The following is a 12,743-nucleotide window of genomic DNA, read 5'->3' as shown; positions in this document are numbered from 1 at the left end:
CTTGACCACAATGGCTGTTGAGTTGAAACAGGGACAGTGTAACTGCTTTGTCTGTGCAACACGGCAGAACAGACTCTTCTATTAATTGTTTTGTAAAATCTTTTTTAGGGTGTCCTGTTATTTTTGCTCCAGCAAATTTAAGAGGTCACCCTTGGAAAGGTGCCCTGAGGGAAAATGATTGCAAACCTGTTGAAGTCTGATTGCTGGAAGATGTTTGGGTCATTTTGTTGATGTTGACAATTGTCAGTTCATAAATGAAGATTGTGAGGAAACTGCACAGTGGTTTATATGTTTCCAGACACTTTCACTTGTGGGTGGGGAATATTCAGTTACTTCTCAGTACTTGTGAGAATCAGCACTCAAGTTGTTCAATCTGTTACTGAATATAAACAGGGTGGTAGCTTTTCCATTCATCCCCAGATAAGGACAGATGCACCACCAATGTTAAAAATGGACAAAACCTTTCATTACACTTTTTCCTGAAGCCAGCCACACCCACGGCCACCAAAAGACCAATGGATACCCAAAACACAGGGGAGAAAATCTTCACATGTCTGACAGCAATAGTTCTTGTAGATAATTATATCAGACCAAGCAGTGGTGGCAGATTGTTCAAGTAATCATGTGCTAAGTTAATTTATTTGACCTCTTTTGTGTGTTAGTCTGAAGAGAAGAATAGTCAATGACAGGGTCTTCATGGCAACTGAAGTACCCAGAAGTCATTATGCAGTAAGGCAGAAAAATTACCAGCTTTGATTGACAGGCTTAATGTGGTTCCAACAGGTTTCAAAAGAGAGCAAAATTGAAACCAGAAGGTTGGCTCATTTCCTCTGCCATCTTCAGTGTAGCTTTGATCCAAAGATGCTTCAGCAACAAGACACAGTTAACATGGATAAATGGAAACTTTATTCCCACAGGGTTTTCGCTATGTGGAAGAGAAGGGTCAGTGCTGCAGCCAGTGCCAGCAAGTGGCATGTGTGGCAAATTTTCCATTTGGCAATGTGACCATTGAGGTAAGAATTTCCTTGCTCTGCACACAAGGATGAATTATCAAAAAGACCTCAGCATTTTTTCAACCAGTGTCATGCATTTCAAGGCTGGGAGGACCTCAAGGAGATGTAAAAATGTCTGTGTTTCCAAAGTGAACGTAGATGTTTATATAGCTGTTCCCTGCTGTGGTGCATCTCACAGGCACTGCCATGTTGACAACTATATTCTCTGGCAGGAATGGAAATCATGTTACCTCCACTTCTCTTTGCATGAAATAGCAAGAAAGAATTTGGAAGGGATGGTAATGCTGTAATACTGCTCTTGCAGAGATACATGTGCTGGCTTCACATCACACTGCTCCCATCTGAAGCAGTTTCATTGTCTTACCCTGAAGATACAGAGATAGAGTGTGAGCAAGCTGATATAGCTGTGTTGCCACTGGTTCTGAATCTACTGAGGCAGAAATCAAGTGACACAACTGCTGTAGCGTTCTGTGACTTAGTAACACACACAGCTAATACATCATGTCTTGTGAATGTAGCATTGTGTGAGCATGAGCTGAGCCTTTGCAGGATGGGCTTGATGATCTTGGAGGTCTTTTCCACCCATAATGGTACTATGATTCTATGATTCTAGCTCTTTGGTTTTTTCCTAGCTCTTTGTTTTTATTACAGCCTGTGTATGATTTTTATTTTATTACTCCTGTGTATGATTAATGAAGCTGTTTCAACCAGTGGCTTGTCTTACATGCTATTGCTTCTCTGACAGCTCTTATGTTCTACATCTTTTCTATTTCATCCTTTTATTCCTTGATAATTTATCTTACAAGCTAGATTTTACTGTTCCAATGTATAGTTTTTATCTCTGCATGAGGAGGCTTTGCAGTTATCCATTAATCTCTATTGCAAAGACTTTTTTGTCCTCTTTCACTCCTTTTCCTTTTCTTCCATCTATTAAAAAAAGAAAACTGTTTAAATCCTTTGAAAGAGTTATTATTCTTTTGTGTATATTTCGGCCCACAAACATTAACACACCTACCTTCTGGCATTTCTGTTAATACCTTTATGTTCATTCTGGCATTCTATCATTCTTCCCCCCCGGAAGGCCACAGAAGTGATTTTGCATAGACTGGTAGTGGGTGAGCTTGGTATAATTTGTAGATGTGAGTTGCAGACATCTCATCCCTTTCACAGTGATATGAGCAACCCAGTCTCTGACAGTTCATTGACTTTATTACTGTTTCAGTTTTCTAATTTTATTGCTGTTTATTTCAGTTTTCTAATTTTATTGCTATTTTTGTTTGTTTGTTTTTGTTGGGGGAGGGAGGGGTTGGTGGTTATTTTATTTTGTTTTGCTTTATTTTGTTTTATTCTGTTTTATTCTTTTTTTATCAGGTTGGAAAGAGTTATAAAGATCCGTATGACAACTGTACTCAGTACACCTGTATTGAATCAGCAGGCCAGTTTTCCTTGACTAGTACAATAAAGGTCTGCCTACCATTTGAAGAAGCAAACTGTGTGCCAGTAAGTATTACACAGCCAGAAAAAGACTTCTGTAATGAGCCCTGATGCTGGCCTAGGAGTTATATTTGCTGTTTTAAATGAGGTTTTTTTGATCTTTCTGATATAATCATCCTTGTTTGAAGGAAATGTGCTTTTCCAGCCCTGTGTCCCATGGAAATAAAGCAAAAATATTCGCAAACCAGCCCACACAATTTACATTGTTGTGGGATAAGCACTAGAAAGAATAGCGTATTGTTGGAGCAATAGCATGGAGGGATTTTTCATTACTTGAGAAACATCAGTGTTATAAAATGCAATTGAACAAGCCGTAACTCACCATGGCTCCTTGGGGGACTGATGAACAAAGTGTCTTGTGATATGTGGTGTACCATGAAGTCAGGAAGTGGAACTTGAATGAGCAAGGGGTAACAGTCATACCTGGGCTTTCAGCTATTGGTGGTTTCCAGTAACTTTCAGAAGCATTTTGGGACTTCACAGCAGATCAAAGCAGAGACTAGGACAGCCTTGTACCCCAATTAGCTCTAGGGTAGGCTCTGCTCAGGACAGGCTGTTCAATTCCAAGGACAGCTGTCATTCTCTGGGGCTGGGGTTTTTATGCTGGCTTCAATTTGACATAAATAAGATCAGGCATGTATTACAGGGCATCTTACCTGGCTTGTGAGAGGATATATAGTTGTAAGAAAATTCACTCCCTTCCTTGCTTGTTTTGGTTTGGGTTTTTTAAGCAGCTTTATATATAATTGGTAGGCAAATAGGTCTGATGAAGAATTTGTGTGGATTAGAGATAAGGGACTGTAACAGAACTCTCATCATTGCTACTGTCTGCTTAGCACAGCATACATCTGAACTGACTATGCTGCTTACTTTTTCAATACAGGGGACAGTTGAGGTGTCTTCAGATGGCTGTTGTAAGACATGTGAGTGCATTAAGTCACTGCTTCTCTATTCCAATACTGTTTAGGCCTTCCCTGCTTGTAGCTGTTTCTGCATGCACATTTCACAGACTGAAAGACAGTTTCACAGCAGCAGAACTGTTCTGTACCTCACAGTAGAGACTAAAAATCTGCCTCATTCTTCCAATGGGAACACTAAAACATTTTTATCTCCTTTTCTGTGTTTTTAAATAACTGAAATACTGTTAGCTTGAACTATACTCCTGATAAGAGAACTTGTAGAAAATATTCTCTGTGTTCTTGCATCTGCAAATTGCATAGAAACAAAGTTGTTTTTTTTTTCTGTAGCATCCACTCAGAAATCCTAGGTTGTTATAGAGCCACAAATGTAATTCATAGCAATTTTAGAAAAACCTAAACCCTTCATGTCTCCTTTAGGTCTTAATTCAACAGTTTATTTACATGCTAAAGCTAGTCCACAAATTGAAAAGTACATTGACCAGTGGGGAATCATTTTGCTTAATTAATGCCTCTTTGCACTCTCATTTGTGGTTTTTGTTGTGCATTTGAACTGTGAGAAATTTTACTAGGATGAGATGTCCTTGATTTACTAGCAGATACCTTTCAAAACATTTGTTCCCCGCTCTGAAGAAGCCTAACAGAAGTGTTCTCCTGCCCAGGTATTGACCTACCCCACAAGTGCAAACGCAATGTGAAGGAGCAGTACATTGTCCATGGCAACTGCAAGTCAGCTGCTCCTGTCCCAGTGCCCTTTTGTGAAGGGATGTGCAGTACCTACTCTGTGTAAGTAGGAAGCCTCTCTCTGTCCTTCTCTGTGGCTTGTCTTCTTGGGTTCTTGTCACCAGTGGGCTGCAGCTGTTTGTCCCCTTCCTGCTGTTTTGAAAGGAACTGGTTGGGAAGCTGGGTGTGCAGAAGAGCAGCCATTAGCAATGGCTTCATTGTGATAGAGTGCCTTATCTTAGCCAGGAAAATAGATCCCTTGGGAAAGATGTCAGCTGAATTTATTAAACAAGCTCTTAAAACATGTCCTTGTATGATTTTTGAACAGCTCTAGGAGGTTTTCCTGCCTTTTGTTTTCTGCATGAATTACTCCTTTCTGTCTTGCTAGAATGGGCCTAATCCAAAATCCATGGAAGTTACTGGAGTTATTTTCTCCACTGGTGTCAAAGGATCTGGCCCTGCATGGCCAATAGTATCCTGAGAAAAGGCTTTTATGAGTAATTAGAATAGATGATAAATTTTGTTCCTTAGTAGTATGTGCATTTGGAGCAGCAAATACAGATGAGTTTGGGAAGACCACAGGCAGTAGACTGATATGAAAAATCTCATTTCTATAGGTATTCTTTTGAGGCCAGTGAAATGGAACACAAATGCGCTTGCTGCCATGAAAAAAGAAGTCACAAAGCGAAGGTGGAACTGATTTGCTCACACCATAAAACAGTCCAGTTCACATACGTGTACGTAGATGAATGTGGATGTGTGGAAACAAAATGCCCAAAGAGAATAACATGAGTATAAATTAAAGGAAATATTTCAGCTCTCATTTAATCCTTCCCTAGTAAGTGAGTAGCTTAGAAAATAGCTGAGTAACCTTCAAATGACAATAGTAGCACTTTTTCTTTCTGGTATTATATGCAGTTATGGAAATTAGAAGATTTTACTATAAAAGTTTGTAGAATAAACTGCATTTCAAAGAGGACTTGTTCTCCTGTTTCAGTGATGCTGCTAATGGCGAAAAGTGGCTGATGTCTTTAATTGCACATTGATGTATAGACCAAGGTTGTTACAAGACATTCTAGAGACAACTGATGCCTTTCAAAAGTCCTGCCTGAAGAAAGTGCACATTTTTAAACCATAACCACATGTCACTTCATTTCTCTTAGAAGGGACACAACAATTACTTCCACAGCTGCATTTCAGGCAGAGGCAGGACTTGGCTTAGGGCCATGTTTCTGATCTTTTCCCCAGTGGTCCCAAATCTAGTTTGGCTGTGACTCTGGGTCACTGGAGGAAGTCAGGGTGGATTTTTTCCTTCTTCACAGTGAGTACTATATCAGAAGTATGAAAACATGAATCTTATATATACACTTGAAAATTAGTATGTTTGCACCATTATTGGTAGTCCTTATCTCATTGGGGGTTTTTATTTGCCAACATCAAGCTCTGATCTGTGTGTTAGTTCAGTCTCACTACTGGTTACATGACTATGATTTGTGTTACAAATAATTGACTCACAGCTAGCATGCCCAGTGGTAATGATGACAGTATTTCATGCAGACAGGGATCAAAATGATCCAATGATACCTTGAGAAGGCAGATAGTTCTGTTATTTGAGCAACTTGTCTTTTGTGGCCTGAAAGAGAACTTAAGGCTGTGACTTTCCTAGTGTCCTGCAGCCTGCTGTGGAGGCTTTTTGAGAATTGTTTTTCAGGGAAAGCTTTTGAACTGACCAAGTAGATATGGTATGCATTATACGTTAGCTTTCCATTTTTGAAGTGTTGCAGCTCTTGAGCCCCAAGGAAGCTTTAATTTGCTTCTTTTTCATAATAAATCCTTTCAACAGATGTCAGGTTTTCTTTGATGTGTACTGTTTCATCATGGTGTTACTGATCTTAAAATTGTGCAGATCGTTGATATTTCTTGATTGTAAGTTATAGGAACCTCCAAATAATTCAGTTAATTGTCTGTGCAATGCAGCTCCCTTGGAAAGCACAATTGCTTGGCTGAGGCTCATGTACAAATTTCACATTAGTCCAGAAAACTGTTTTTATTGATACAAATCAAGTGTACAAATGCTTTTGTACAGCAAAGAACAGCACCAAAAAAAAGGACATTTCTTTCCTTCCTCCTTGCCTTTCCTGAGGGGGAAGAGGTCATTCTTGAGTACGTTTGTCATCAGAACAGTAAGCAAACTCTGTAAGCAGTCATGCAAATCAACCAGCCAACCAACCCTGCAAATCAATAATTGTCAGCAAGATGACTTAGCAGGAACAGGATCGGAAACCTTTCACATCTCTGCATTATCTTCAGGTGGGAGAAGGGAATAAACCACAATCTAATCATACCAGCTATCTTTAGATTTCTATTCTCTTGTCTGTTTCAGTGATGATAAGATTTTATACAGAAGCTAAGAATGGCATTGATATTTAAAGGCATGCTTTCTTGCTCATTTTTGGCATGCATTTTGCTTTTCAGGCAAGTGAAATGCTCAAACCAAAGGCATATTTCCATCTCCAGGATGCTTTTGATCATGTGGAATCTCACATGCTCCTTCTTCATTCCCAGTTACACCTGACACTCCATTTACTCACTCAATCCAGCATCTAACTGGCGTGATAACTATGTGATACTACTTAGAGCCCTGATGGCCAGGCTTTAAAGAGAACTCTGGTTCTCTGTTTGAAGGTGCAGTCTTACTTAGCTGCCAGCAAGGTAAAGGCTTTTTAATGAGATTTTCAGCTTCTTCAGCTAAAAGACAGTGAGTAAATATTACAGAATCACAGAATATACTGATTTGGATGGGACCCACAAGGATCCTTGAGTCCAACTCTTGGCCCTGCACAGGATGCCCCAAAAGTCACACCATGTGTCTGAGAGCAATGTCCAAATGCTTCTTGAACTCTTGTGTTTTGACTACTTTGCTGGGGAGCCTGTTCCAGTGCCCAGCCATTCTCTGGGTGAAGAACCTTTCCCAAATATCCAACCTAAACCTCCCTGACACAACTTCAGGCTGTTCCCTTGGGTTCAGTCAGAGAAGAATTCAGTGCCTGTGCTTCCTCTTCCTATCATGAGGAAGTTGTAACTGCAATGAGGTCTTCACTCAGCCTCCTCTTCTCCAGGCTGAACAGACCAAGTGACCTCAGCCCTTTCTCATACAGATTCCCCTTAAGGTCCTTCACAATATTTGTTTCCTTCCTTTGGACCCTCTCTAATAGTTTAATATCTTTTATTGTGGTGACTGAAACTACACACAATACTCAAGTCAATGGGTCAAACATTTCCCCACTCACCACAAAGCCAAAAATCAGACTGGAGGCCGTTTGATCAAGATGCTGACAAGATGGCCCTTCTTGCTCAGTGCCTGTGCCTCTGCAGCAACAGCAGCACTGCTGCTTGTACGGAGCAAGCTGGACTGCAGCCAAAGTCTGTGTGTCCTTCTTTAGGCTGTTGCCACAAGCTCACAATGGGCAAAGTTAAACACAGGTGACATTGCCTGAAAGAGCTTGATTTGACCATGATCCTGCTGCGGTTGCTGTGTGGCTGCTCCTCACGTGCGCAGGGTCAAGCCTTCATCTGTAGCCCAAGGCCATCTCTTCCAGTTACTGATTGGTCTCAGCAAGTCGAACATTTCCTGGCCTAACTCAAGAAAAATCAGTGGCATGACTCCAAGTACTGTTTCTTCCTTTTGCGTGAATTCTTCACACCAGCATAAACTTCAACAGGGTAACCCCAGGGGAACCAGGGCTCAGCTGAGCCAGCTGGGCCAGGGCTCAGCTGGTTTCAGCCTGTAGCCATTCTTTCCTTATCATGCGAGGATGGTACTCCCAACTTGCTGAACAATTCTGAGCCAACACACCAGGAAGTACTGTCACATATTGCTAAAATAAATATTTGTCAGAGATACTGCCTTATGTCAGGTGAACAATTCCTAAGACACTTTATCACTTTACTGGTGTGCTGAGTCTGAGCTGCTGTTATAAGATGAACTATGACTTGCCTATTGGTTTGAGGCCTGGAAATGTCAGTTCACAACACTACTTTGATGTAGTTTAGCTATTTTTTTTTTATTTTATTTTTTTCTTTTGTTACCAGTTATTGGCATTTGCAAGGAGGAGAAGAAAATTCAGGTTGTACTCTGAATTTTTATTTGGGGAGAGGTGCTATTCTTTGACCTAGTTCTCTACTGAGTGATCCCCTGGCTGTGGAATCTGACCTGTAGTGTTATCTATGGTGTGCTTTATTGATATCAATCTATTCTGATATCTAGAATCTTGAGCTGAGAACAAAGATTGTGAACTGTAAATGGCCTCTTATATAGAAGGGATTGTTTAAAAGAATGCTGCACCTACTTTGTTTCGGTGTACCAGTTTAACAATTGGAAAGTTGCAAGATAAACATGAAAAAATGTGTCTAAATATCACTCAGGAAAGTTATCTGATTAGTAATGAACCAGAAAAGAAAATAATCAGGCAAATTCGATGGATCATCCTTTAGGTAAGGGGGAGAATAAAGATTGAGTGGTCTGAGAGCTGTGCCTGATGCTTCTACAGATTTGTGTGTTCAAAGACATGTTCTTGGCCTTGTTTATATTTCCCTCCTGATCTAAGATAAGGGCAAAGGTAGGCCTTTGTTTCTTTCATGTTATTGTTTCTTTATATGATTGTAACATTTAAGTTCATAAAGCCTTCGTGCAGTGATATACAACATGCTATTTTCTACTTACCTGGCATCCCAAACATCCTTTAGGAGAAAAAACTGTGAAAATTTTCCAGAGACACCAAGACAAAGGTATCAGTTTTGAAAATCTTTCTTGTTTTTACACTTCAAAAGATCTGATTATTCAGTATCTTTAGGGCAACAATAGAGTCTCAGTTTACCTTGTACAAGGCCATTCTCACAGCCATTTTATCCTTTGACAATTGAAATGCCTCTCTCAGCAAAGCAGCCTCACTGGAGGCCTGCCTGGGTAATTGACCTTCTATCAGGATAGGCCACAGTTTGATCATGAAGCCACGTTGTAATTTCTTAAGTGCTTTTCTCTAAAAAAGATGAAGGTCCAGTTTCCATCAGTAGTCTGTAAAGCAGCTTAATTGATACTCTCTGGCTTTGAATTTTTTTTTAAAATGCAAATACAATCCATCCAGTGGCTTCCCGTAACTGTGGATTGACACTTCTGGTCATTGATATCCTTGTTTCACTCGAGCTTGATTTCTCCAAAGGCCTGTTTTTAAACTATTCTTGTTGGAATGAAAATTATTTAACTATAGATTCTCCAGAGCATCTAGTCCAGAAACCAAAAAAGACTGAATACATAGGCAATGGTTTATCCCATTTACCTAAAAAAGGTCTGTATAAATCAGGACTTGAAGCACTGTGCTCTTTCTGTCCAGTTACTGAAAATCACTATGCCTCTTACCTCAGCCCATCCCTCCTCTGGAAATGTTCCTACGTCTCCTTCTTTAGTGATTTCCTAGTCTGAGGTAAGTACAGCCCTACCTCATCTAAATCCTTAAAGCCATGTAAGGATTTGATGCCAAATGCCAGTATTATGTATTTGTGACAAGAAGCACCAGATATTTGCCACGAATTCTGGTCTGGCAACCCTATATCCTACTTTGAGCATCTCAACCAGCAGCACTTTTCAGTGAAAAACTCTTTCACTCTGATTTTTACTAAGACTAATGCTGAGAACAGTTTCATAGCTTATAATAGCTTCTTTGTAAAGGGCTTAATCTCACTTGCTTTTAACATTTATAGCCGTATGAATTTTCCCTTTACTCTTTCTTTGGTGTTTTAAATGTCATCCTTAGAAACTGATGTCATTCTCAACCCTGACACTGAATGAGTCATATTTTGACCTACATTAACGTCCCTTAGCATGACTCCAGCAAATCAAAGGGAGGTTAAAATTGGGCTAAATTAGCAGTGAAGTTAGTGCCATCCCTATGTGTTTTATTTGTAAGTTACTTTCAGCTTCAATATATGAATGTCTCTGAAGAAGTGCATAAACCCTTTTGTGTTCTATCTCTGAAATTGCTTCATGTCACCATATCTCCCTACACTGCTATTCAAAGAGAATCTTAAGGCAAGTGCCTTGCCACTCCTTTACAGCATCTTGACTTCACTACTTTAAATTTCTCAACATTATTCTATATTGACTGATCTATTTCCTGTAATGCCATAAAAACCTGGCTTAAAACCAGAGTTTAATCTGACCTGCAGTGAGCATTGTTCTATAAACAAAAGGCTATTAAAGTGTACTGTAGCCATACCAGCTGCTACTTTATGGCCTTTCCCTAAGGGCTATTTCTCTCAAGGACCAGTGCACAAACCTTAACATCCCCAAGCACCCCAATTTAATTCTAGCAAGCCTACTCGAACTTTCTGTTTGCTCTTGATGATTTCTGTTTTTTCAGACTTCAGGTTAGGCATGGAATAGATGTCCTGGGTATGTTATATATGCTATAAATCCATCTTTCTTCACTGTTGCTCCAGGAAGATTTTTAGGATGTGCTATAATTCATCCCAACTATTCCTAAATAAATAGTTTGGAAAATCCTTCAAAGAATTTTTATAGCCTGCAGTGTTGGTCTGTATGGGGAAGTTCTTGTCTGGAGCCTGTTTACTGAGTACCAGAATAGCTCCCTTAGCTCCTGTGGATGTGTGTTCTTCTCCGTCACCAAATAAATTGGACTGGACATCCTCCTAGAGATGCCTGTGCCTTTCCAGGAGCAAGTAGTTGATTTGGTGACGTTTCTGTGTTCTATTCACAGTAAATCATAATAATGACCCTTATAGCCATTACAGAAGGAAAATCAGTTTCAAGCACATTCTCATCCTACATCTACACTTTCTTAATGGAATAATTATTCAGTTACTGGTCATGCAAAGGTTTCTGCCAGAAGGAGAAGCTATGCCTATTAATCTACCTTTCTCTCAAGCTTAATGACTTGAAAAACACCTGAAAAATAAACCCCAATCAGGTTGAAAAAAGCAAATGAAGATTTCCCAGTAGTCTTATATTTTGCTTTCAGTGCAATGCTCACAAGTGTGCTCGACTTTCCTGTCATGTTTTTATTAATAACTAATGAATTAAGCTGCTTTCTTTTGATGTTGATTTTTCACTGCAGAATATGACTCAGTGAAAAGAGCTTCTTTGCAGCCTGGGCATATTGTGGGATGGCAGAGTACTTCTGATAACAAAATTGTCTGTTCTATAAAAATAAGTTGTTATTTTATCTGATGAACAGTTCTACAACAGTGTGTAATATTATCCTTGCTTGTAGATACTGTGAGATTCCATAATACAGTTCCATTTCAATGCTTCTTCATCACTTTCAGTTCCCTAGTTTCTAATAGCTTTGGGCCTGATTCTTTTCTCTTTATAAATATGTGATAATTCAGGATTCTTTTTTTTCCTAATTGCAGCTTTTAATTGCAGCTTTGAAACTGAACTACATTTTTTATTTCCCTCGTAAGGTGGGCTGCCTTGCCTGAGAAAGATTCTTCTAACAAAATAATAAATAACAAAGTTTTTCATTATCATTGGCAAAGATGAATTACTCTGTACATGGAGCTTGTAAAATGCTGCAGGCTCTGGCTATTTGAACAAAATAGTCTGTTAAAATGCATGCAAAGGATTATTAGTAATTAAGAACTGTTTCTTCTTGTTCCTGCAGTCAAAACAAGGGAGCAAACATTGAAACATGTAATCTTTGTTGCTAATGAATTCTGTCTGGTCTAGCAGGTCCTGCTTCATCTGCACAGCTTTCTTTGAAAGAAAACTAAATTAGTTATGTATCCAGTCTGCAGTACAGCTTGAGCCCTGACATGGGTCAGCACTGTCCTTTAGAGTGGAATATGTGCTTACACCAGCAGAATCTAAAAGTGAGAAAAGCCTTTGCTTTCTCTGAAAATCCCGACCTGTCATTTGATACAAGAAGACATTGAAAGTGGAGTTATGATGTGACAGAAACGTGGTGTGACAGGAACCCTAGGCAGCCAGTTCACTGAAGTGGAATGTTTTTAAAGTAAAAAGGGCTCTCCCTCACAAAAAAAAAAAAACCAAAAAAAAACCCGACCAAAACCGAAACATCAAAACAAAACAAAACAAAAAACCCAAACCCCAAACAAACAAACAAAAAACAAACCCACCAGAAGTCTTCCAGCTGGATTTACTAGAGTGCAGAATAATAATCTGCAGTGGGATGACCCTGAGAGGGAGTGCAGAGCTGAGGTGAATCTGATTTTAAAAGGTTTGATTAAATAGGCATCCTGTCAGCTCTGTTCATGAAGAGTAGGAGCTTTCCCCCACACCAGCCCCTGCCAGCATCTCTGATTTGCCAGCTCTCTTCAGGATCCCTGGGAAGTCTCCTTCTGTCCCTCACCTCTCAGATCTGGCTTTGGGTCTGCCCTCAGCTGCAGGGAGCCCCTGCTCCTCCTCTCCTAGTCTACACTTCTGCTGCAGGCTCAGCTCCTGTACTTCAAACCCTCTGTATATGCATTTGCCCTCTCAAACCTTCCCCCAGATAAATCTGTGCAATTACTTGCAGGAAAGGAACCATCTCCCCTTCCTCCAGAGGGATTACTTCAGGCT

General features: G+C 39.8%; 1 protein-coding gene across 1 annotated transcript in view; it reads left to right on the top strand.

Annotated features, from left to right (window-relative positions):
• The window catches only part of LOC131583734 (mucin-5B), a 40,709-nt gene extending 34,895 nt beyond the window's left edge, over nt 1-5,814 (top strand). The window contains exons 43-47 of the mRNA XM_058848186.1: nt 918-1,013; nt 2,385-2,513; nt 3,391-3,430; nt 4,087-4,210; nt 4,765-5,814. Of these exons, the coding sequence (XP_058704169.1) occupies nt 918-1,013; nt 2,385-2,513; nt 3,391-3,430; nt 4,087-4,210; nt 4,765-4,939 (564 nt within the window). The 3' untranslated portion in view covers nt 4,940-5,814. The remainder of the gene's footprint in view (nt 1-917; nt 1,014-2,384; nt 2,514-3,390; nt 3,431-4,086; nt 4,211-4,764) is intronic.
• The last annotated feature ends 6,929 nt before the right edge of the window (nt 5,815-12,743 follow it).

This window comes from Poecile atricapillus, chromosome 1, assembly GCF_030490865.1.
Source record: "Poecile atricapillus isolate bPoeAtr1 chromosome 1, bPoeAtr1.hap1, whole genome shotgun sequence".
In the NCBI taxonomy this organism is placed as follows: Eukaryota; Metazoa; Chordata; class Aves; order Passeriformes; family Paridae; genus Poecile; species Poecile atricapillus.
The sequence above is the reverse complement of the archived record's forward strand: the minus strand, read 5'-3'. Positions and strand labels throughout refer to the sequence as shown.